Genomic DNA, 22,890 nt, shown 5'->3' with positions numbered 1-22,890 from the left:
GTGTGTAAATAATGTATCCAAAATAAAGATATATCTTACATATGCAAAAGGATGTGTGTGTAGCAACAGTCAACCATAGTGACAGTAACCACACCTCAGGTGCCCGTGGCCACACCCTTATTTATTACTACTTATTCGATGACCTCACTCTGCTGCCAATAATTAAAAAAGCATCTTTGTCTTCAAAGGGAGTATAAAAATGAACAGACGTGGCACACACGCACTCGTACAGAACCCCATAATTACTGAACATTGGAGCAGACGAAACCTCAGCATGGTCACGTGATGCTGTGTGGGGCATTCAAACGTCCCTCTTATCCTGCAGGGGGAATCTGAGATCCTTGTGGCTGTGTGGCGGTAGGCCTTGGCAGAGAGGAGAGGTAATGGAGGCGAATGGCAGATTACAGGAGGAAGGAGGGAGAAGTTGGAGTAAAGGGAAGTGGCACTTTTTATTTAGAGGAGCACTATGCCTACAGACAAGGAGGCCAGGGAAAGGAGAGTTGACAGAGGAAGGCGTTGCCAGGTGGCATGGTTCAGGTAGTATTCCGCCACCTTCTTGTTGGGGTTTTCGCCAGTGAACCAGAGCTGCATGCAGTGCCCCGAGGTTTTCGATAAAGTGGTGTAGAGGTAGGATTTGGACCAGATGCCCTCACACATGGACTTAGGTGTGGGGAACACATCGGTCCACTTCCGACACATGGAACCCTTGGGACAGACATTACGACCTGGGAGAGAGGAGAGAAAGTGTGAGATTCTTAGTGTGGCAAAGATTCCACGATAAGAAAATACAATTCCAATGTGACAAAGTTCCTAGTGTTGAGAGCGTTTCTGTGACCTGTGGTCCAGTCCCAGCCGTAGTGCCAGTCCTCCTTGCAGGTCATATCATTCTTGCAGTCGTTCCACCAGCCTTCGCAATCTTCTTTACACAGAGGAACGTTTAAGATCCGCTCCTTCCGCCACGATTGGTCCACCTGCACACACATACGTCACATTCTAACATACATACACACATGTCCAAATGTTTTGGGGAAATAAACTCAACTTCAACTTGAACATGTAGTGTTATAGGGACAGATACGAGCTCGACCTAACTGTCCTTATGCTGTCTTTATGCTTTTGGTCCTAAAACACATACATATGCACACGCACACAAACACACACACACACTACCTTCTGAATCCAGGGCCCTAGATGAGGTGAACACTCATAGAAGCAGGTATCCTGTGTGAAGTGTTTCTTGCACTGGGAGGACATAATGCCGCAGTGGTTCCAGTTGAAGTTGTACAGGTAAGAGTCATCCGCATGCGCCTGTTCGCTGGTGTTAGCTGTACAGCATGCATTGTCACGCCAGGGGGCACACTGGACAGACAGAGGTTGTGTCAGAGAGCCCAAGATGGAGAAAGACAGACTGGTTGTTTAATAGAGACATGCAAGCACACGCACGCAAATAGAGTTGTGTTGTCAGTACCTGCTGGTAGAGCTTCCCCTCTGGTCCTGGCTCTATCTTGTGGTGCTTGGCATCCATGCACATATTGAGCTGGTCTAGAGCCCGAGTCTCACTGACCAGGGCCAGCAGCAACATCCACACACACCACATCCCTTTGACGGAAGGTTACAACACAGTTACCAACTCCAAACTCATATCTACTATGTCCTGCACCAAATTGTCCAAGTCCAAGGTCACATAGATAGCCAAACATAATAACTTAATTAGTTTAAAACAAAGAAGATAAACATACGGAACCACATCTCAGAAAAATGTACAATATAAAAGAGACACTGTTCAGATATAGAGGCACTTGTACGTATCTGTCCTGACATTAAATACTGATTTGCAAACATACAGAAAGTAACACAACACATGTAACCTACAATTACATGAAAAGTATATAACTGTACATTTGAATGGCTAACATGTTAATATTTTTATCTACAGATTACAGAATAATGTAATTCGAATAAGATGTCATTGTCATTTGCTAACAATAAATTCAGAGTGTGAGAGAGCAAAATTACTCATTAGAAATAAAAGTTAGTGGTTGGATTCACCTTCACACAAAAGTCCCAACCCTATGTTCACAGAACTTCTTCAATCTTCTGGAAACTCGCCAATGTGTCTGTGACCCCGTGTGGACTGGTGTGTGAGAGGAGTTCTTGTATCCCACTTGTCTTCTGGTATGTGAATGACTCCCACTGTCATTCGAGAAAGTTCTCTACTGAGCAAAGTCTGCTTCTTGTGTGTGTGTGTGTGTGTGTGTGTGTGCTTGTGTGTGTCCATGAAGTACTCATTATATCTTTAATACACGTTTACTGAAAGGCAGTTTATTTTTGTGTAATCTCCTGAAGATTTTATGTTAGCTGACTCAGAGGTCAAGGTTTCCCTGTATAGGGATACCTACATGAAACGGAATGCATTCAACCCAGGCTCACATGATCTGCAACTTTACTGTGAATAAGCAGAAAAAAGACCAAGAGCCAGCACACCATGAAGGCAATATAAATGTTGGGCTTGGTTTAAAGTCGTAGCCAACTGCACACGTCCGTTGTTTTTTTATAAATCACAAACCAAACTGACAGAAGACATTTAAAATAGTAATCTTCAAAAGTATTCAAAATAAGCACAACATATGTTCTCGGAGCATAGGAAACCAAACCCCCTTTACAATTACACACTGTATGGGAACTGTTTATATGTAAAAGAAACAAGACGGCTGTGTAACGAGTGAGCACATGTTGCCGGTGAAAGCGGAAGTAGGATTTTGAATTTGTTTTGAGTTTTTACTTTATTTATCGACTAACCACCTAAGCTGGTTACTTCTCTGGACAACGATTGTTGGTGCCTAAGGGTAGGTTACAAATTGTTAAGTCAGAAACCATGTTGGGGTGAAAACTAAACATTGATCTCGACATACTAGTACAGCAGACTAGCACTGTTAGCAAGCTAGCTCAAGATAACCACCTATCCTGTCAGTGCGTAACAATTCGGCCAACTAACATTACCGAAATTTAGTAGTTGACAATGTAGCCTAGTTAAAGTTTGCACTCTTTTTTTCGTTATGTTGGCAATCATCCGTGTGTTCTCTTATGCTATGTTTGCATGACACACAGATGTCGACCCTTTTCCCATCACTGTTTCCTCGAATGACGGAGTCACTATGGTTTAACCTGGATCGTCCGTGCGTCGACGAGACCGAGTTACATCAACAAGAGCAGCAGCATCAGACCTGGGTAGCTACCTACCAGCTACCTAACCCTAACCCTACCAGCTACCTAACCCTAACCCTACCAGTAAGACTATGGATATTGCAGTTGATCAATTCCTTATGGTCATAACTTGTGTTTTTTTTTTTCTTAGTTGCAGAGCATAGCTGAGAAGGACAACAACTTGATGCCAATTGGAAAACCAATTTTTGAGGTAATCCAACCTTCTTAAAAAAAGCTCAATTTTCATAAATTGTACAGCTGGCCAAGCCTTTCCAGTGCAGCTACGGTCCATTTGGTTGTGATGTGTAGTATTCTTTCTCCGAACTCACCCATCCCTCAGCCTAAAGCAGGTTCACTCCTTTTCACACAGGAAAAGGCTCAGAAGGTAAAGTGAAAGGGTTGAGTACCAGAGCAGGTGAAGTGGAGGCCGAGGCAGATGTGAAGAAGAGAGTGCCAGACATAATTTGTGTTCTACCTCTAACTCCTTTCCTGTTGCATTGGCAAAAGGAGATAGAATTCCATTGAAGTATCCTATGCACTTCCACAATGTTGACATCTTTTGACATGTGATGCTTCTTCACATGTTCCTTGTGGGGAACCAGGAGGTCTGGCATTGTAGAAAGTTCTACAGTAGAGGTGTTCAACCCTGGTCCTCAGGGACCCCCTGCCCTACATGTTTTCAACGTTTCCCTGCGCCAACACCCCTGATTCAAATGAATGGCTCTTTATCTAAGCCTGATAATGAGCATTCATTTGAATCAGGTGTGTCGGAGCAGGGAAACATCTAAAACATACATGGCAGGGGTCCCTGAGGACCAGGGTTGAAGACCTCTGTTCTATAGAGCGCTATTTCCCCTAATAAAGGTAAATAGTGGCATGTTACATTGCAGAGGGGTCTATCAAAAGGGAGCTTCATGATTAGGTGTTGGAATCATACACTACCTAGTAAGCTTTCTTCCAGGTACTAAATACCTAGGACTATACACGTCATGTTTCAGTTATCTCCTTCAGTTGGGTTGGTGGGGGGACATCATCAATTTATGCAGACCTTATTTTTAGGATTCTTAAAATGAGCAATGAACAAATAAATGGGACCGTTGCGTCCTAGGAAGCTGATGTCAGTATTGAGATGTTTACTGGGTCCTCCCTGGTCTCATGTGTTTCCATGTAGCCAACGTTTGACGAAGAGGAAGAGGAGGATGATGAAGACGAGGAGGACAGCGAGGAGGACTCGGAGGATGAAGAAGACATGCAGGACATGGACGAGATGAACGACTACAACGAATCACCTGATGATGGAGAGATCAATGAGGCAAGATGTTACTGTCACACTGGTGTTACACTGTGGGGTTTAGCAGACTGGTGTTACACAGTGGGGTTTGTATTATATATATATATATAAATATATATTTGAGGAGGGGCATTTTTCATGCTTTATTGGACAGTTTGTAAGTGAAGTGTGACAGGAAAGGGAGAGAGAGAGAGAGAGAGAGAGAGAGGGGAAGACATGCAGCAAAGGGCCATGGCTGGATTTGAACCCAGGCCGCTGCGGTAAGGCCTCAGCCTACATGGTCCATGCTACTGGGACTCCCCCACACTGGGGTTTAGGTATATTATACTAGTGTTACTGTAAGGGTTAGGTATATTATACTAGTGTTACTGTAAGGTTTGGGTATATTATACTAGTGTTACTGTAAGGGTTAGGTATATTATACTAGTGTTACTGTAAGGTTTGGGTATATTATACTAGTGTTACACTGTGGGGTTTAGGTATATTATACTAGTGTTACTGTAAGGTTTAGGTATATTATACTAGTGTTACTGTAAGGTTTGTGTATATTATACTAGTGTTACACTGTGGGGTTTAGGTATATTATACTAGTGTTACTGTAAGGTTTGGGTATATTTTACTAGCGTTACTGCGGGGTTTAGGTATATTATACTAGTGTTACTGTGGGGTTTAATTTTTTTTCCACCAGGAAACTAATGATATCTCTCTGTTTGTATCAGGTGGATATGGAGGGAGCAATCCAAGACCAGGACCAATGGATGATTTAGATTAGCCTTGGTCCCATCTCTTTTGACTCTGCCGGAACAGTCTGCTGATCTCACTGTCACACCTTCTAAAACTGGTGACGCTGCAAGGAGGGGTGCCAGTTTTTACTGCACGAGTGAAGTGTGTGTGAAACTGCAATGAAAACTGTTCACACCGTTTTGCCTTTTGAGTTCCTCCTCCACCCTATTTTGTCCTTTTGTGCAGGTCACAAGACGTGCTGTGACTACGGACCCGAATACTATCTACTGTACACCCACCCACACCCTCCCATCCTTCCTCTGTCCCAAGGACGCGTGCTCTCAGTATTAAAACAGTGTGGCGTCAGTGTGTGAACTTGGACCTCTTGTCTGTCTGCAGTCATGTGCCACAGCTGAACGGGCTGAAAGGTGAAGAGGAACAAAGCTCCAGGGCTGCACTTTGCTTCAAGTCCTATTGGTCAACGTGTTCCACTCCTGGCTGAACATGTCCACCATGCACAAAAACACACTGGCGACTTCGTGTGCTCTAACAGTTTACGAGAGGTTATTCTTTGAAGTGTATTGTGTAAATAATAAAACGGAATGTATGATGTTGTTCATGTATATAATTAGGAAACGTCCATGCATCCACAGAATTTTTTTAATAAAACATTCTTATTCTCATAAAATGTGTAATTGTGGTCACCACCAGGGGACAATACAACCATATTAACCCAGAGTTTGAGTGGGGAGGGAACATTAGTAACAAACGTAGCAGTGACCGGAACACATCTAATGCCGGTGTGTTTCAGTTCTACTGTACAGCTGTGTGCTCACGTGTTTAGCTCTGTCTTCTATAAAACCTGTGTGTCTACTTGACTCCCTGGTATACCAACTCGGCCATGCCATCCCTGATGCCTTTGATGTACTCCAGAGAGGCCCTGTGGATCCTCCACTCGTACAGGCCGCACCCACGGACATGCCTGAGGAAGTTCGGAGCTCCAGGGAACAGCACGTTGTCAGCCAGGATCATGGAGCCCTTCCCCAGGAGGCCAGAGCCCTCCAGGGCCTAGAGACACAGGGAGGTGAGGCTCAGAGTACTAGAATGTCTTATGGATGACGTTAGAACTACAATATGTTATGGGTGAGGTCATAAGCACTTGAAAATGGTGAAGTCATGTATCTTATGTCATAAGGGAGATCTGTGGTATTATACAATTCTACAGGATGGTGAGGTTGTAAGTCTGTCGTATCACCTGCAGGTCAGGGCGATAGCACTTCTTCCAGTGGTCCATAAACACAAAATCCAGCCGCTCCAGTCCATACTCTGACCGCAGCTTAGGGATGACCTCGTCGGACGGATTTACGATCAACTCAACCTGCCACACGCACACGGGCAGATGGACACATGACATATACGTGACCCACAGATGGATAGTAGGTCATTGGTAGTAGCTTATTCTGATATGACGAACAGGTGCTCTTAATAACCCCATCCCCTTTCACCGTGTCATCGTCAAAGCCGGCCAGACGGATGATCTTCTCAGCGATGGTGGCGTTCCTCTGGTCCATCTCCACGCTGTAGAGCCTGGCGCCCAGTGGCAGTGCCCGGGCGATGCGCACCGTGCTGTACCCGCAGTGGGCCCCCAGCTCCAACACAGTCAGGGGGCACTGCTCAGACAGGAGGCGGTCCAGGATCTTACCTATACACACACACAGCCACCCCCACACACACATACATACAGATGTGAAAAAGTTCCAGTTTGGTCAAAAGAAGTTTGGCAATGATTCTTAGAGCAGACTGGCGCCATCAGCTGGTTGAGTGGCTCACTTTCCATAAAGGTATTTCTTTATGGGGTAAATTACATGTTGTAAGGTTAGGAAAGAAGATACTGCATCTCAACTCCCTCCTACTAATCTTAATACCACACACCTAATACCCATCTGCTATCTACCATGAAGTGTAAACGTAGCCCATATCTACCTGGACCACTTAGTGACTCCTGGTCTATGAACTTGTGACATTAGATTTCAATCTGCTACTTTTGTATTTTCCTAGGCAGAGCACCAAGAAAACATGGACCACAGTTTCAGAGAGGCCGAACCCGCCGACTGTAGTGCGACCGAGGCCAAAGACATTTCCATGGTGTGCTCACCTTTCTTAGGCCCAATATTACTGATGAACTCGACCTTGCTGCACCAGAAGTCAAAGGTGTCCAGGATGCTGTCTGGATCACCAGGGGTGGCATGCGTCAGAATGAACTGGAAGGCCCTTTCCTCCCTGCTCAGCCCCGTCCGGCAGTCGTACCACACTCTCACCAGTACCGCCCGGTAGAACAGTACAAAGTAGTACCGGTACCGGATGATGAACGTCAGAAGGAGGGGAAGGAGAGCTAGCGCTATGGCAGGGGACACCATCCTAAGCTGCGAAAAGCAAAGCGTACCTCACACGTCGAACGCAAGTAATGTAGACTATAACTTCAGCATCATAACGCATCACAGTATGATTATTACGTTCACTGAAAAGGTTTTATTCTACGCGGATATACTACAATCTTCCCACTGTATGTGAAATGTAAGTCAAGTTCAACATTGAAGCTCAAAATCCACTAGCATAGCTTTTGTTTTCTTTCAAACGCAGAACAGTACGAAACTCACCTGTTTTAAAAACCACTTGTTTGGCGTAAGCAGAGTGACTGAGAAGACGATGTCCAACGAGCTCGTCTGACTGTATTTGTGTGGGAAGGAGACAAGGTAATAGAGCTTGAGACTTCAATTATTCATTATTACCCGCGGCTTCCATGCTTAGTCACAAACGGGGCATGATCTCGCTGCAGGGACTTGCCTATCTCTGCCGCATCACTCCTCTCAAACACACACACACGGCCAGGGAAGAGAAATGGATGGTTAAAATCATAGCCATAAGAAGAGAATAAGAAGGAGAGTACGTAAATAGGGTGGAGAGAGAGATGCTCATAGAAGGGTTGGGGTTCAGGTAACAGCGCCAGGTGTGAGGTGTGTGTGGAGTCAGGTTGCCTTGTCCCACAAAAACAACAGAAAGATCGAGAACTCCAATGACTGCAGTATTTATGGCTCATTTTATGAAAATGTATTGGACATTAGTTAATGACATCAACACCATCTGATAACATTGACCTACTATGCTCTGAGAGGCTATGTTTGAGCTCCTAATATAAATACATACAGTGAAAATGTTGCTTTGTTGAACTAATGCTGTAGAAATGATATTTGACATGTCAATCCAACAAGGTCTGAACAAAACCAGGTTCCAGAAGCTGCTCCTAGGCCCAGTACTGTGCCTTTTATTCTAACCCCTCCCCATGTGTTCTTGTTCAGCACCACAGCTGTGTGGATGGCTGGGGGTTCCATACCAAGCCCTGGTTCACAGCAGCCCCTTCCCACAACTGTTCATTCATCTGAAAGGTGAGAGCTTCTCTTCAACTTGAATGTCTTTATGGCTTGTATGTCCAGTAGAGTAATGACCTGGATCTGGTAGTCTGCTGTGTCGTGGATGGGGAGTGAGGGAGGCGGGGGGGGGGGGGGTTGATTGTTCCCTCCTCAGCAGGGCTGTTTTAGGGTACTTCTGATGAACCTTTTCAGCTCTTTGTCCCCCTTGGTCCACCTCACCAGCCTTGAAAGGACCAGCCTCCCTTCCTGAGCCTCCGCGAGGCCCAGGAACCACCAGGCCTTCCCCTCGCCACCATGGGCCCCTTCCTCTCCGTCCCTCTGGGAGCCTTCTGGGTCATCCAGGCCAGGGCAGGCGCACATGCCCCCCTCCAACAGCCAGAGGGCGCTGTGGGCCATGGCCCCCCCGACCCCCTCCGCCCTCTCCGCTCCTCCACCCCCCCACCTCAGGATACGGCTCCGGCCCAGTGGGACCACCCGGCGGTCCCCTCCCACCACAGACACACTGCCCAGACGCAGCTTGAAGGCTGCAGGGCGATAAACAGGAAAAGGGAACCAACATTAAGAACACAGACTTGTTTTCAATAGCTTGCCATCACTGGTCCACTCTGGGAAGGCAGATAGGGTCCATAGTGTAACCCCTGTATAATACATCTACTCCTTTTCTCACCATATGAGCTTTTGCAGAAGTTGTTCTGAATGTCCATATCTCCCTCAGAGGCCAGGCTGCACACGTCACAGATCACTGCTCCTGAAGACACAAAACGGAGTTTTGGTTTTATGTAAACACAACTGTGTAGCAGAAGTCTACATGCGACAACTACTAAAAAATACTTACCTTTCAGAGCATCCTCCTTGTTCTTTTGTCGTACGTCTCTGGCATTTGGTTCTCCGGTGACGGGAATGCATAGTTCAGTCCCGTGCGGGAAGCGGCTGCAGTTAAACATGTCGGGCCATGGGAACCCGAACGCCTTCATGACAGGAACGCAGCCGTCCCGTACAGCTTCACACAGTCCTCGGCACGGACTCACCGGACCGGTGAGCTCAGGTAAGCATACTGGCGCAAAGAGAGAACAGAGGAACTTCTTTGTGTCCCGGTGACAGAGTTTGGACACCAGAGGCAGCCACGCTGCAGACTGCTGCTGAGCTTCTTTGAACGAATCATGGCCAAGCAGGTTTGGCAAACGCATCTCCCGGTAACCGACGCCGTGGCAAAGAGAGAGTGTGTTGGGAATTGGTTTGCACACCGAGCGAACAGACGAACTAAAATCGACGGACGCCAACCGAGAATTTTCTAAATGGCCCATAGCGATAAAAACACAGCCTACAAACGTGCTAAGCACTAACGTAAACGCCATGCTGAGTTTTGGGCAGTATAAAATCACCTTTTTTTTTGTTCTGCGGGTGTAGTTTAGCTTTACCTTGCTGCTCTGAAGGGTAAATGTGAGAGAACAAAGCACTTCCCACGCACCTTTCCCCGTCAAACTGGTTTTAATGTGAGGCTGACAAAACGGGTCTATGTTGTTGATCCCCAGGCTCCAATTCTCTCTAATGAGGAGGCACGTTGGCTCAGTGCCAACACTCAATAGTTGCAGCAAGGTTATTACGGGTTGTAAAGTAGCCAACTGCACTCTGTTATTAGACCTTGGCGGGGGCGTCAAAGAGACGGCTTGTTTTCAGTCTGAGACAAGGGTGTGTTTTGTGGTCAAACATTTAATGCCCACAAATATGTCGTTTGTAGCCTGCCTCTTGCCATTAACTGTCGTGTATACCAAATTGGTCTGTATGTAGCCTATTTAGTTACTGTAGTCTAGATTATGACACTGATTGAAACGACATGACAATATCAAAACATTGCATATATTTTAAGCAACCATGTGAACATAATCCTGGGTTAAAGCTTTTGAAAATATAGGCACCTCAAAGTAGGCCTACTTTTATTTGGCCCTTTTCTGCTTGGTCTATTGCCCCCGTCATTTGCGACAGGGAGGGAACATTTGGGAAGCCATGTGACTGGTTCTATGTGTGTCCATTTGGTGGCGCTCATGTTCAACAAAAGTATAGGCCTGCACTTCTGATCCTTCATTTTCTGCTGTACTGTATAACCTAAACATGAATACCCATTTTTGATTAACCCGAAACATATTTATTGGTTTTGTCTATCTAACACATTTCATCTAAAGGACCCTAGTCATTAACTTAAAAATACTCATCAAACTAAAATTACCCAAAATACTTTTAGGATGGCATCAAACAAATAGTTTTCAACACAGCTACTTTCATAGTCTTTAGTCTTTATATAGTCTATAATTACATTTATAATAAGTCAACAACTATAAAAGTAACAATTATAATATGTGCTGATGGTAGTTGTACAACTTACTTAAAACATGTAGAATGTAGAACGCTTCTCTTGCCTATAGGCTACCTAATTGATTGTTACTAGACTAAATCATTAAATTGAATACAGCAGGAGTTCATAATGGCTTCAAAAAGTATTGTGTCGTAAATACAATTTTAAATGGACTCCCCCCCCCCCCCCCCCCCCCCCCCCAAATCAGTGAATCCTCTTGGGTACATCTGTACAAGCTTTGCGTACCTGGGTGAGGGCAGTTTAACCCATTCTTCCTGGCAGAATGGAGCTGCTGTGAACTGCCATCTTCAGGTCTCTCCACAGATGTTCTATGGGGATAAAGTCCAGGCTCTGGCTGGGCCACTCAAGAGCAGCCAGAGACTTTTCCCTAAGCCAAGGTCTTGGTTGTGTGCTTTGGGTCATTGTTGTCCTGAGCTGGTGCCCCAGTTTGAGGTCGCTCAATTCTGACCAGTTTCCCTGCCCCTGCCACTTAGCAGCAATGCTGCCACCACCAAGCTTCACCATAGAAATGTTATTAGCAGGCGATGAGCAGTGCTTGGTGTTTGACAGAACTAGAGCTCGACGTTCTGCCCAAAGAGTTAAATTTTTGTCCTGTTATTCCAGAAAATCTCTTTCCTCATGCTCTCAAGAGTCCTTTAATTGTTGTTTGGCTAACTCCAAGTGGGCCATCATGTGCCTTTTACTCAAGAGTGGCTCTGTTTAGCCATTCTCCCATTGAGGCCTGATTGACAGAGTGCAGCTGAAATGGTTGTCCTTCCGGCAGGTTCCCCCATCTCTGCTGAGGACGTCATCTCTCAGAAAGACCTCTGGATTCTTGGTCACCTCCTTTTGTGGCCTGGTGTTGTATTGCCTTGAACTTCTGCCTCACAGCAAGAAGGTCCTGGTTTTGATTCCCACATGGGGTCTTGTACTGTGTGGTGCTTGGGTGGGCCATCTCCCAGGCCTTTGTGTGGAGTGTGCAGGTTCTCCCTGTACTCACATAGACTTTTCTGCAAAGAACCCCAATTATATATGTTTTTAAAACAACCTGCAGAACAGAAGGCTCTCAGGTCAGCATGATGGGAAACAGGAAAAGGCTTATTTATCTGGTGGACGCTTTAGCATGTGTGTGTGTGTGTTACACCTCACCCTGCATGCATGTGTGTGTGTGTTACAGCTCACCCTGCATGCATGTGTGTGTGTGTTACAGCTCACCCTGCATGCATGTGTGTGTGTGTTACACCTCACCCTGCATGCATGTGTGTGTGTTACCTTTCACCCTGCATGCATGTGTGTGTGTGTTACACCTCACCCTGCATGCATGTGTGTGTGTGTTACCTTTCACCCTGCATGCATGTGTGTGTGTGTTACACCTCACCCTGCATGCATGTGTGTGTGTGTTACCTTTCACCCTGCATGCTTGTGTGTGTGTGTTACACCTCACCCTGCATGCATGTGTGTGTGTGTTACACCTCACCCTGCATGCATGTGTGTGTGTGTGTTACACCTCACCCTGCATGCATGTGTGTGTGTGTTACCTTTCACCCTGCATGCATGTGTGTGTGTGTGTGTGTTACACCTCACCCTGCATGCAGGATCCATTACTTGTGATATTAAGTTAGGTTTTTTACTTTTTATACCTGATAAGGTCCTTCTTGCCCTGTTTCTCAGTTTAGACGGACGGCCTAGTAGATAGAGTCCTGGTGGTAACAAACTTCTTCCATTTAACAAATTATTGAGGCCACTGGGACACTCAAAGCTTAAGAAATGGCTTTAATCTATGAATAATTGTATCATGGATTATTTGTGGAACCATATGTACACAGGTGTGTCTTTGTAAACTTTGTCCAATCAATTCATTTTGACACAGGTGGACCCAAATCAATTTATAGACACATATTCAAGGATAAGTTAATGTAGCGATTTACAATTAAATCTACAATGCAATAAAAAAGGGGTCAAACTTGTTGTGTTATGAAGCCCTCTAAGAGTTGTTTATTAACACATCTCATGTAAAGTAGCTCAGACAATGTCAGAATTTGTTTTATAAGATGACCTAGTGCATTGGGAAAACTTGAAAGTGCTTTCAATTGGGAAAACGTTGTTAGAGCGTTCTTTAGGTGCTGCAAACATTAGATACAGACTTATGTCAAACACCAATGTCCAACACGACACAAAGCGACTCATTTATTTTTTCTTAATTAATGACCAAGACGCAAGCAAGGCTTGGGTCTGGGAATGCGGGCAACCATTGTGCCATTGTCATTCCCACGCCTTTTGTGGACTATAGGGTGACGCGTGGCCAGATGGTAAAACAGAATGGAATGAAAGAGTCACCCTCTTTACTTGTTTAGCTTTAACGTCTGAGTTTTTCCACTTTCGCCCCAACAGTTTAGCAGCCAAGACGATTTATCTTTGTCATCTTACCCAATATCATTAAAATGCAAATCCAGGTTTAAAATGAAAAGTAAGTCTCAAGCACTTTGACAACAATTAATTGTTTCTTTAATGCCTACAGACAAACCAGATTGCCGATTTTTTACACGGTGTCTGTAATACAGGCGTATATAATTGAAGCAACAAGCTAAACTGTAGGTCTCTATTTTTTGTCCTCCACCGATCAAGCATGTGTGTGGCCCACTTGCTACAGACAAACGACAGGAGGCTGACTGCACGTGGGTCGCGTGTCCAGATGTCCCATTGCGCATTGTACAGTCAACTCCTCCCCAAATCTTGTCAATGTTTCCTGGAGCACCAACACAAAAACCCTTCCGTCTGGAATTGCTTTTATCAGCTTTACACCAGCTGCTTGAGAGAGAGAGAGAGAGAGAGAGAGAGAGAGAGAGAGAGAGAGAGAGAGAGAGAGAGAGAGAGAGAGAGAGAGAGAGAGAGAGAGAGAGAGAGAGAGAGAGAGAGAGAGAGAGAGAGAGAGAGAGAGAGGAGAGAGAGAGAGAGAGAGAGAGAGAGAGAGAGAGAGAGAGAGAGAGAGAGAGAGAGAGAGAGAGGAGAGAGAGAGAGAGAGAGAGAGAGAGACGCAATACTGAATGAGAGTTTTAGAAAGTGGACTCATGGTCCAGGCACATGCTCGACTAATCCCTGCACAGGCATACTCTTGTTTTAAAAAGATCCAATGTAAATATTTAGAATATGTTTTTAATTATTGATTAAATATGTGACGTGCAAAATGTACAAGTGTTAACTGTAGCCTATGACAACTGTTGAATTCAGATTAATGCACACAACCTGCTAAACCAAACTTTATTGGGTATGAATAAACAATAAAGGCAGCAACATACAGCACAATTTAACATACAGCGTTGTGTGGGCCACACCTACCGAGCGGTCAGTGGTCGCACCTGCCATAACTGCCCCTCGGCCACCTTTATCAGAAAGACCATCCTCCCCCAACTGGACTGTCAACTCAACCACGGGGTTACCGTCTTCACAGTGATTAAGTTTGCCTGAATACAGCCCATTGTTAGACTAAGTTTCCCACGTTCGGACATTCGCCTGGCAGTCGCGTGGCTCAAGTCAAACAGACCCCCCCCACCACCCCTCCTTCAAATTCAACAAGGACCCAGCACGCCCGGACATCTGTCCCTGGTCACTTTGGTGGCATCTGCTCTTTCTTCCTCGGTGCACGTAACATTTGTCCAGATGTTGAGCATTTTAACACTTGTTGCTTGCTTGCTTGCTTTTATGACGATGTGACATTTTGTCCATCATATTTTTTTCTCGTGAGTTTTATTTGTGATAATCAACAAGCACAAGCCGCTACCATGTATGTTTGTCAAATCAACAATGTTGACACATTTTAAATGCAGCATCGGAATGAGTTTGGAATGTCATGACAATAACCCTGCCTCCCCAGCAATGTTAATGTATAAATGATTGGTGTAAAGTTAATAGCCTACTTGTATCTTAACTGAAATGCCCTGCACGCATTCAAAATCGAGGCTATATCTCTCTACAAGATGTATGCCAAAACACTTTTTAATTTAATTTAAATGTTTATAAGTGGGTGAGGTTGACCAAGTTGTGGTTGTATAGCTACACTTGCAAAGTAAAAAAAACAAACATCAATAGCCGAAGGGCCATGGGTATTGGTCTAGCCTATTTGGTGAAATTTCAGGGGATTGGTTTCGCCTTTTTCCAGGTAATGCTGCTCAAGTTCATTTACGTGAATAGCAGAATGGTCCCCGGTGTATCGACGGTAATTGCACACTCTTGTTCGTCCCTGGGAATGACAATCCTGGGGGAACCCGCGCGCTTTGCGTCACGTGATGCCCTATGAGAAGCGAGTGAGGGAGAGGAAACGGGAGGATTTTGTGGGGGTGCATGGTTTCAGGCTGGACATCTGTCGCTTGTGTGTTTTTTTTCTTCAGGGCGGGTAGCCCGGCTATTGAATAGAGGCAGTGACCTGTCAGTCTTGACTGATGGGAGCGGGCCGCTGGGAGCGACCCCGTGTGTGGGAAAATACCTCAGCCAAAGAGCTTGAGCATTCACATGCTAATTCTGTCCTATAAATAGGAGGGGTGCTCCGCGCGGATTGCCCCAAAGAGGATCTAAGATTCTGACAGGCAAACCATTCTCACACAACCAGCGCGCAGTAGAGGAGACATGACCGCTTCTGCCATGGCGCATACCGTGGGGAAACACTCAAATGCCAAGGAAGAGAGAAAGGTAGTTGACTACTTTCCTTGGATTACATCAACAGGTGTCTTTAATCGGATATAGGATGTAGGCTTCATCTTAAGTGTTGTGAGTCTGTGCCTTAGTTTGTAACTAGGCATGCAGTATATTCACTTAATCACATTAACCGAGTACATTTTCATTCATTTCATCTTTAGCTGAGAAAGCCACTCATTGAGAGGAAACGACGGGAAAGGATAAATAATTGTTTGGACCAACTTAAAGAAACTGTTGTCGGAGCTTTCAGACTTGACGTGAGTATATTATAAAGCCTACAATTTTCATAGAATTTTGTAGCTCTTTAGCCGATCAGTATTCGCAGATTGTAGTCTAACTTCAGTTTTCCTCATCAGCAATCGAAACTTGAAAAGGCCGACATTCTTGAGATGACAGTGAAGCATCTGCAGAATATTCAGAGCAACACATTATGTGGTAAGTTTTCAAACAAATCACAATATCTGTTTATTGGCCAAACTGATGCATATTATTGTTCTTACAACTGTAAATAGTAGGCTTTTAGGATACTGTCCACGTATAGTCTGCAGAATGTAATGTCAACAAGTATAAATGACAATAACAAAAATAACTTGTTAATATTGGCTTGTGAAATGACAATGTCAAACTTCCAATATTTACTTGCAGTTCCTAAATGCCTCCACAAAGAGGCGCTATTACATGTTTAATTGACTATCTCCATGCATGCCCATCCCACACCAGATCCAACTCTAGGCCTGGAGGCCCAACAGAAGTACAGCACAGGCTACATCCAGTGTATGCACGAGGTCCATAACATGCTGCTCACTTGTGAGTGGATGGACAAAACCCTGGGTTCACGTCTGCTCAACCACCTGCTCAAGTCCCTGCCCAGATCCACAGAAGAGCCCACTCTGCAGGCTAACACCCGGCATGATGTCCCTCCATCCAGACAGGGACTTGCTGCCCCAGGCACACCTGCCCGAGGAGACCCACGGTCTGGGAGGGTGATCCAGAGAGAGGGGTCTATCTCTCCCGCTGGGGCCCAGGAAAGGGCCCTGTTCCTGGCCAGCAGTCCCCACCTCCACAGCCCTCACCTGGGCATGCTCGAGATGTGGAGACCCTGGTGAAAGATGTTGTGGGACTTTGGCCTGTGCTCTCAATTTCCATGTTAGACCCTCCTCTGTTATGTATCTTATAGATATGCTTACTCAGAAGACTAAAGTGTGGGGCGGTTTTGTTCCAGTGTATTTTAGGTGTGCTATGATTCTATACAGACCTTTCAGTACTTCCAGTCAGAAGTTGACTTCCTGTAGCCTGCATTGTAGAAGGCTCTTATTAATATTTTCTTATATTTATTGTATTAACTTTTTTATTTATTTTTGAATAATATGTTTCAACTTTGCTCCTTAGCTTCTATGCATAATTTAGCTTTTATACTTCCTCGTTTTTTGTATTTTAACCAATATCAATAAAGTATGTATATATGCAATGTGCACTTGGTCTCTTTTTCACATTTCAAACCTTGTTTCAAACCATTTTATCACATAACACAGATTTTGAAATAATAATCTGGTTTACATACTTTCAATTATTTGCCTTTCGGATAGTCATTCTCTTTGATGAGTTGGCAAATCTGAATTTGACTAAACCTAACCTTCACTACCCTTTACTGATTCAGAATCTGTGATGTGATCCAACCATCACTAATCAAATGTAGAAAATAAAACCGTCAAGAAAAATTATAAGATAACCATAAGCTTACATTAATTGTATAGAATTTACAACCTATACACTGTAAACTTCCGTTTATGTTTATGATAAAGCTGCATGCGGATGAGGGTGTGGATTGTGTATGTTTTGGTTAACAGGTGGTTTAGAAACCACAGGAGGTCAACATTAGGGTACTTGGACAATGACCCTGGGAATATGCCAGTGACGTTATGCTAAGCCACTGAACTTGTTACCATTTTAGTCAGTCATCATCTTAAAATAAATGTGAAACTATTTATGCCCGCGTTTTTAACCCCACATTGTTGCCACCGTAACTGGGGAATGGTTCATTACTTGAATTCTGTGGAAAATAAAAATTGTACACTGTCTGTTCCCTCCCAATGGTAAACCCATTATAATTGGCGACAGATCTAATGAAGCCCGCGGGTAGGAGTGGTGGAGGAGGGAAGGGGCGCCTGCAGCCCCTCTGCGAGTTCCCGAACAAAAGCGGGCCGAGACAGCTGCGCTCTCCACAGTCCAGACCATTAAGGGAGATCTGGAGCAAAGCGTGGGGGTGGCGAGGTGCCAAATCCCTCCACTTCAAAGCCCCGGAGTTCTGTTATCATTTGGGATTGTAGATGGCCTACTCTATTTATTGCCCTGGCGGAAACACCGTGTGTAAAAGTGATCCCAAACGATATGATTTTGTTTATCCTACCTGAGAAATAACATCTCCTACACTTGGAATGAACACCAACGCTCTATTGTGGGGGCAATTTGCATGACAATACGCTGTACACATACATAACACATGCAACGAGGGCAAGAGTTGAGATCTGGTCTCAAACATATATGCTGAAGAAATGTAGCCTATCGTGCGTGTTTAAATACTCGTTTAACTAACTTTTACATTTGGTATCTTAATATGTGATGTGGACCAATTTGAGAAACCATCACTCAATTGTTGTTGTCTTTAATTTAGGCCTACAAGTGTACTCGCTCAGATTGCACAATATACAATTAATGGCATTAGTCTATAGTCTGCGCATCACACAACTTTGAAACTCAGTGCCTCCTATTCTTATATCTCCTATCTGCAGTGCGTGAGAGTGCCATTCCACACAAATCAGAAGAGTCACTAAACAACGACGAGAACAAACGAGGCGCAGGCTAACACCTGTCGTTTTCTTTGGGGAAGGGCCCTTAATTCCCCGGGCTGATTCCGTTTTGGCCAAGGGGCCACCGTCAGCAGCTGCCAACTGAAGGCATCGCGTTACATCCGCCAATCCGCGCAGAGAGAAGTCCATAGAGTCTTGGACGGCAAAGCACTGTAAAATGGAAAGGGTTTTGGGCAGAACAAAAGGATGAGTGTTTTGAGGTAGTCCTGTATGTAATCTTTCAAGTCATATTTGAACAAAATGGTTGTCAGAAACATATCGTAGCCTATATAACTTAAATAGTGAACACCTACAGAACAATGACCAAAATAATACGTATTTTGCACAATTTAATGTGACCATTGACATATGGTTAATTCCTTAACTACTTCATTCGTTTATTTGTCAGAATAAAAATGAAATTTCATATTTCGTTTCAAGGTTTGTGTTAACAAGCATGTAATGTCATAACTGAACACTACCTGGTGTAGCATGACAATACCCTCAGTGTCCCTCCATTAATAGTTTGATCAGTGTGACCACAATCCCATCCCCAACAGTCGGCTACTTAATGCGCATCTCAACGGTTTCAAAATTTTGTACAGCTAACGTATGACGAAAAAAAAAAAAATCGTCGTCGGTCACTTAACCCACAAGATGATTTATTGTGACCGCTACTGATCCGCACGGCGCAGCCAGGGCTGGTCAAAGACAAAGGAGCGGGCGCTGATTGGCTCCCACGGTGTGCGCTCTGTTGTCCCCTGGCTGGTGCAGCCAAAATCCGGCATTCATATGCAAATGAGCCGCTATAAATACTTACAACAACTACTCAGCGCCAACAGCACGTCTCGCTAGGATTGCACAATAAACGCGTGGTGCTGCGCCTGTAGTTTATAGATTCTCTCTGAACGGGTCCGTTTGCCAGCTGCTCTGCTTAGCGGACCGGAGAACTAGCACAGTGGAATACAAAACGGCTATCTCTGCACCGCTCGGGCTCCAAACAACATGGCCCCCTCGGCTCGACCCAACAAGAACGGACTCTGCTTGGATGAGGATGAATACTATGGCGTGAATAAAGGAGACAGAAAGGTATGGGCGTCTGAACTGGAGTTACGATGTTGTGCGCATTGTAAATCGTTGGCTATATGGCGCTCTTGTTACAAAGTATTTACACAGGAATCCTGTCTTGTTTTGTTACAGACAAGAAAACCTTTGGTGGAGAAGAAGAGGCGTGCTCGTATCAACGAGAGTTTGCAGGAGCTCCGGACTATGCTTACTGAGACTGACGTGAGTTTGGCGCACCTCCTCCGTACCCTCCCCTGCGCCGTGCAGAGACTCGGGAGCCTGAACCCAAATGTTTACAGAATAATACAACATATGAACCGTAATCCGTGTCTACTTCTTGTCCTCACAGCTTCAGTCCAAGATGGAGAACGCAGAGGTTCTGGAGATGACAGTGAAGAGAGTGGAGCACATTCTGAAAAATCGTACTCAAGGTAATATAGCCTATAATGATTAATGACAGACTGGCCTTGCATGAAGATTAACATTTGTAAGCGTACCACCTCCACCTGTTCATGTGTTTTTTATTCAACGTGTCTTATTCCCCTTTTTTTTTTTTTTTTTGCTTTGTAGAGACGGAATCATTGAACCGGGAAGCCAGTGAGAGATTCGCGGCTGGCTACATCCAATGCATGCACGAGGTCCATATGTTCGTGTCTAACTGTCCCGGGATAGATGCAACGGTTGCAGCAGAGCTCCTCAACCATCTGTTAGAGTGCATGCCCCTTAACGAGGAACACTTTCAGGACATGTTCATGGATTTAATATCGGATACCTCAAGTAACAATGGCAGCACTTGGCCGATTGGGGAGGCGCTATGCGCTGCGCTGGCATCGCCCGGAGGCAGGAGTATAGGCGGCCTGTCCTCGGTCCTCTCTCCCGCCCCCTCCTCCATCGAGGACCTGTGCTCGGACTTGGACGACACCGACAGCGAGCACAACCAGAGCGCCAGTGAGCCTTCGCAGAACCAAGAGGCCCAGAACATACCTACTATCACCTACTCCAAATCCATGTGGAGGCCCTGGTAGTATAGCCCGTATTAAGTCAAATCGCTTCTTTTGGGATTTATGATAATAGTTTTGAGTCTGCCTGGGTCCTGGGTTAAGAGACAACTCAGGACCCACCTGGAGAGTGCGTGATCATTGTCAACGGATATTCACTTACTTTGCGCAATGGGGAGCTGGGGAGGTCTGTTGCTCGCTCATCTTTGATTTGTGTAAATATTTTATATGAGTAAAGGATTCACATGGGGAAAAGCTCTTTTAGACACCGAAAGAGTTCGGCTGCGCCTTAATTAAAGTCTTTTTATTTTCTGATAAGTAAAAGGCCTAAAGGCCTATAGTTTATTTGTCCTGTAGAAAAAGAGAACTGAAGAGAACCATCTACAGAACCACTTGCTGTATTAATGTGTAGAAATGTTGTGTCTTTATTTTGAATTCAATTAATAAAATAATTTAATGAAACGTATTAATTGATTTGCACTTATATGACTCCAAGATTGTTCACACATAACGCAGTGCACTGTAATCTGTGAGACAAATCAAGTGAAAGTATTTCACACAAAATAAAATAAATCACAATGCAAGGATATGAGAAAGGCTCAGCCTTATCATGTTATATGGGCGTCCGTTAGAAATTATAATTTTCAGTTGGACCTATAATTAGCCTACCATATGGTCAATTGGACATCCGATTTGCAGTCACCACCCGAAGTCATTATGTTTTTAAGTGGAAAGGTGTTACCCTGGACTTTATATAGATTTCTATAAAAACAAAATTGTAATTCACAGATCATTAATAGCTCTGTGACTATATTGGTTGAATTACCATAAAAAATAAACAGTCGTACATGCAGGTTCAGCGAAGAACAACTTAATTCCATCTAATTGACCTAAGGGAGCGCAATTTAAGCACAGTGTGATTATGCTTGTGTAGTTAGAAACCATTTGGCAATAATAGATAATTAATTGCATTTGAATAGAGTTTCATTAATGGTCCGATGTCTTATGGTAACTTCATGGAAAGGTATAGATATAAAATCAAATATAGGCCTATTTGTGATGTTACTCATGCGCATCTCATTAGAATTTAATTCAATAGCTTACAAATGACGGAATACACTTGAAAAGATAAACTCTACAAAGGCATGCACACACTTTGTGTCGTTTTCTCCCAGGCCCCCCGTAGGCTACATGAAAGGGCTCTGCATGCTGTAGACAGACACTACTTTCTGGCCAAAGTCACACCTCGGATATCCTTGATAGAACTTGGTGTTACTGGTAACACGTCAGGTACAAAGGCTGTATTCAACAGCGGACTGTTAGATCCTGTCCGAGGAAGCCATCACCAGTCACAGGTACACCAGGCTGGCCTTTTGGAGAGAGATATTAGGCACTTAGAAACCCCCAGTGCGATGAGGTAGAATTACTATTAGCTTTTTGAATAGCCTATAGGGCTACAAGCTTTTGGAGCGCAGGTGGTCTTCAAGCTGATAATAGCTCATATTTGGTATAGCTAGACTAGGTTAAATGGCTTTGAGTTAATTCGAGAACCCATTGAGCGTTTGAAAACATCTTAATTTCTTTGCAAATCCACAAATTACATTCACAGACTGTCGTCACCCTTTTATGACACCGGCTAACAAGGATTAGCATTGCGCGAGCTCCAGGGGTCTTGTAGCTCCTCACACCTGCACTGCACATCGGTCGAGGTGTGAATGTCAATACATGGAAATAGCAGCGGAGAGGAACGTGATCAAAGCTGTCGGTCCGCAGTCAACCATTTGACAGACAGGCGTCAAAGCCGGCATATTGAAGACACCACAACCCGGTTTTAGGTTCAAAGTTAAGGGAGAAGAAAAAAGCATGGAGGCGACATCGCAGGCTACTACTCTAGCTTCCCTTACTTTACCATGAAAGTTTGCATTTTTAGGTTAATAGTAGCCTAGTAGACGAATGGCACACAAACCTGTGCAAATGTGCTTTAAACAGACTCCTCTCAGACACACAGTAGGCTATCGCTTCACAGAGGATGATAGCAAGATTGGACAACATTTGTTTTTGCGTCTGCTCATACACAAAAGAGAGAGGGGACAATTGAGCAGCAAGCTAACGAATCAGCTGTGCATTCGTGACAATGCATTTAGATTCCGGAGTTTAAAGGTTACTGAGTGTAGCCTGTTGGCCTCGGTCATTTCAAACGGTGCATGAGAGCATATGGCGTTGAAACGGATCCCCTGGGATTCCCATCCTCGCTGCGCGTCTCAACTGTCTTTGAATCTGAAAGAATAATCAGTGA

The 22,890-nt window shown here is 44.6% G+C and overlaps 6 protein-coding genes across 8 annotated transcripts; 3 read left to right on the top strand and 3 right to left on the bottom strand.

Moving 5' to 3' along the window:
• Positions 1 to 430: 430 nt before the first annotated feature.
• Positions 431 to 2,236, bottom strand: folr (folate receptor). The gene is made up of 5 exons (XM_047036185.1): positions 2,050 to 2,236; positions 1,469 to 1,599; positions 1,171 to 1,359; positions 836 to 971; positions 431 to 725 (listed from the first exon to the last, which is right to left on the bottom strand). The coding sequence occupies exons 2-5, from the start codon at positions 1,595 to 1,597 to the stop codon at positions 454 to 456; spliced, it is 726 nt and encodes a 241-aa protein (XP_046892141.1). The 5' UTR covers positions 1,598 to 1,599; positions 2,050 to 2,236; the 3' UTR covers positions 431 to 453.
• A 473-nt stretch (positions 2,237 to 2,709) lies between these two features.
• On the top strand, positions 2,710 to 5,673 carry anapc15 (anaphase promoting complex subunit 15). 2 transcript variants are annotated; one of them, XM_047036315.1, is made up of 6 exons: positions 2,723 to 2,846; positions 3,109 to 3,228; positions 3,356 to 3,415; positions 3,575 to 3,589; positions 4,376 to 4,516; positions 5,215 to 5,673. In XM_047036315.1, the coding sequence occupies exons 2-6, from the start codon at positions 3,109 to 3,111 to the stop codon at positions 5,260 to 5,262; spliced, it is 384 nt and encodes a 127-aa protein (XP_046892271.1). In that variant the 5' UTR covers positions 2,723 to 2,846; the 3' UTR covers positions 5,263 to 5,673. The 2 variants fall into 2 exon arrangements, with proteins under 2 accessions (XP_046892272.1, XP_046892271.1); XM_047036316.1 differs by lacking the exon at positions 3,575 to 3,589 and having other exon boundaries at positions 2,710 to 2,846.
• Positions 5,674 to 5,959: 286 nt separating this feature from the next.
• On the bottom strand, positions 5,960 to 8,054 carry tomt (transmembrane O-methyltransferase). Of its 2 annotated transcripts, none has more exons than XM_047036313.1 (5): positions 7,876 to 8,054; positions 7,374 to 7,641; positions 6,724 to 6,920; positions 6,474 to 6,596; positions 5,960 to 6,286 (listed from the first exon to the last, which is right to left on the bottom strand). In XM_047036313.1, the coding sequence occupies exons 2-5, from the start codon at positions 7,633 to 7,635 to the stop codon at positions 6,089 to 6,091; spliced, it is 780 nt and encodes a 259-aa protein (XP_046892269.1). In that variant the 5' UTR covers positions 7,636 to 7,641; positions 7,876 to 8,054; the 3' UTR covers positions 5,960 to 6,088. The 2 variants fall into 2 exon arrangements, with proteins under 2 accessions (XP_046892269.1, XP_046892270.1); XM_047036314.1 differs by having other exon boundaries at positions 7,374 to 7,636.
• Positions 8,055 to 8,306: 252 nt separating this feature from the next.
• Positions 8,307 to 10,286, bottom strand: sfrp2l (secreted frizzled-related protein 2 like). The gene is made up of 3 exons (XM_047036312.1): positions 9,482 to 10,286; positions 9,314 to 9,394; positions 8,307 to 9,170 (listed from the first exon to the last, which is right to left on the bottom strand). Exons 1-3 carry the CDS (start codon positions 9,999 to 10,001, stop codon positions 8,797 to 8,799), a joined length of 975 nt encoding a protein of 324 aa, XP_046892268.1. The 5' UTR covers positions 10,002 to 10,286; the 3' UTR covers positions 8,307 to 8,796.
• Positions 10,287 to 15,134: 4,848 nt separating this feature from the next.
• Positions 15,135 to 17,099, top strand: her8.2 (hairy-related 8.2). The gene is made up of 4 exons (XM_047036232.1): positions 15,135 to 15,679; positions 15,847 to 15,942; positions 16,042 to 16,120; positions 16,406 to 17,099. Exons 1-4 carry the CDS (start codon positions 15,617 to 15,619, stop codon positions 16,789 to 16,791), a joined length of 624 nt encoding a protein of 207 aa, XP_046892188.1. The 5' UTR covers positions 15,135 to 15,616; the 3' UTR covers positions 16,792 to 17,099.
• A 2,214-nt stretch (positions 17,100 to 19,313) lies between these two features.
• LOC124477800 (transcription cofactor HES-6-like) lies at positions 19,314 to 21,054 on the top strand. The gene is made up of 4 exons (XM_047035822.1): positions 19,314 to 19,620; positions 19,732 to 19,818; positions 19,946 to 20,027; positions 20,167 to 21,054. Exons 1-4 carry the CDS (start codon positions 19,537 to 19,539, stop codon positions 20,619 to 20,621), a joined length of 708 nt encoding a protein of 235 aa, XP_046891778.1. The 5' UTR covers positions 19,314 to 19,536; the 3' UTR covers positions 20,622 to 21,054.
• Positions 21,055 to 22,890: the final 1,836 nt, after the last annotated feature.

Source organism: Hypomesus transpacificus, chromosome 15 (assembly GCF_021917145.1).
Source record: "Hypomesus transpacificus isolate Combined female chromosome 15, fHypTra1, whole genome shotgun sequence".
Classification (NCBI taxonomy): domain Eukaryota; kingdom Metazoa; phylum Chordata; class Actinopteri; order Osmeriformes; family Osmeridae; genus Hypomesus; species Hypomesus transpacificus.
This window is presented reverse-complemented; position numbering and strand designations above follow the sequence as displayed.

What these genes read in the sequence shown, in the direction of transcription:
- folr (XM_047036185.1), bottom strand. Translation starts at nt 1,597, where the DNA reads ATGTGGTGTGTGTGGATGTTGCTGCTGGCCCTGGTCAGTGAGACTCGG. An exon ending in TAGGGCCCTGGATTCAGAAG is followed by an intron (nt 972 to 1,170) that starts GTAGTGTGTGTG and finishes ATGTGTGTGCAG; the next exon opens with GTGGACCAATCGTGGCGGAA. An exon ending in CGGCTGGGACTGGACCACAG is followed by an intron (nt 726 to 835) that starts GTCACAGAAACG and finishes CCTCTCTCCCAG; the next exon opens with GTCGTAATGTCTGTCCCAAG.
- anapc15 (XM_047036315.1), top strand. Translation starts at nt 3,109, where the DNA reads ATGTCGACCCTTTTCCCATCACTGTTTCCTCGAATGACGGAGTCACTA. An exon ending in AGCAGCAGCATCAGACCTGG is followed by an intron (nt 3,229 to 3,355) that starts GTAGCTACCTAC and finishes TTTTTTTCTTAG; the next exon opens with TTGCAGAGCATAGCTGAGAA. An exon ending in ATGATGGAGAGATCAATGAG is followed by an intron (nt 4,517 to 5,214) that starts GCAAGATGTTAC and finishes TGTTTGTATCAG; the next exon opens with GTGGATATGGAGGGAGCAAT.
- tomt (XM_047036313.1), bottom strand. Translation starts at nt 7,635, where the DNA reads ATGGTGTCCCCTGCCATAGCGCTAGCTCTCCTTCCCCTCCTTCTGACG. An exon ending in CCGGCTTTGACGATGACACG is followed by an intron (nt 6,597 to 6,723) that starts GTGAAAGGGGAT and finishes TGCGTGTGGCAG; the next exon opens with GTTGAGTTGATCGTAAATCC. An exon ending in GCTATCGCCCTGACCTGCAG is followed by an intron (nt 6,287 to 6,473) that starts GTGATACGACAG and finishes CTGTGTCTCTAG; the next exon opens with GCCCTGGAGGGCTCTGGCCT.
- sfrp2l (XM_047036312.1), bottom strand. Translation starts at nt 10,001, where the DNA reads ATGGCGTTTACGTTAGTGCTTAGCACGTTTGTAGGCTGTGTTTTTATC. An exon ending in CAAGGAGGATGCTCTGAAAG is followed by an intron (nt 9,395 to 9,481) that starts GTAAGTATTTTT and finishes TTGTGTCTTCAG; the next exon opens with GAGCAGTGATCTGTGACGTG. An exon ending in CTTCTGCAAAAGCTCATATG is followed by an intron (nt 9,171 to 9,313) that starts GTGAGAAAAGGA and finishes ATCGCCCTGCAG; the next exon opens with CCTTCAAGCTGCGTCTGGGC.
- her8.2 (XM_047036232.1), top strand. Translation starts at nt 15,617, where the DNA reads ATGACCGCTTCTGCCATGGCGCATACCGTGGGGAAACACTCAAATGCC. An exon ending in TCGGAGCTTTCAGACTTGAC is followed by an intron (nt 15,943 to 16,041) that starts GTGAGTATATTA and finishes TTTCCTCATCAG; the next exon opens with CAATCGAAACTTGAAAAGGC. An exon ending in TCAGAGCAACACATTATGTG is followed by an intron (nt 16,121 to 16,405) that starts GTAAGTTTTCAA and finishes ATCCCACACCAG; the next exon opens with ATCCAACTCTAGGCCTGGAG.
- LOC124477800 (XM_047035822.1), top strand. Translation starts at nt 19,537, where the DNA reads ATGGCCCCCTCGGCTCGACCCAACAAGAACGGACTCTGCTTGGATGAG. An exon ending in TGAATAAAGGAGACAGAAAG is followed by an intron (nt 19,621 to 19,731) that starts GTATGGGCGTCT and finishes GTTTTGTTACAG; the next exon opens with ACAAGAAAACCTTTGGTGGA. An exon ending in TCTGAAAAATCGTACTCAAG is followed by an intron (nt 20,028 to 20,166) that starts GTAATATAGCCT and finishes TTTGCTTTGTAG; the next exon opens with AGACGGAATCATTGAACCGG.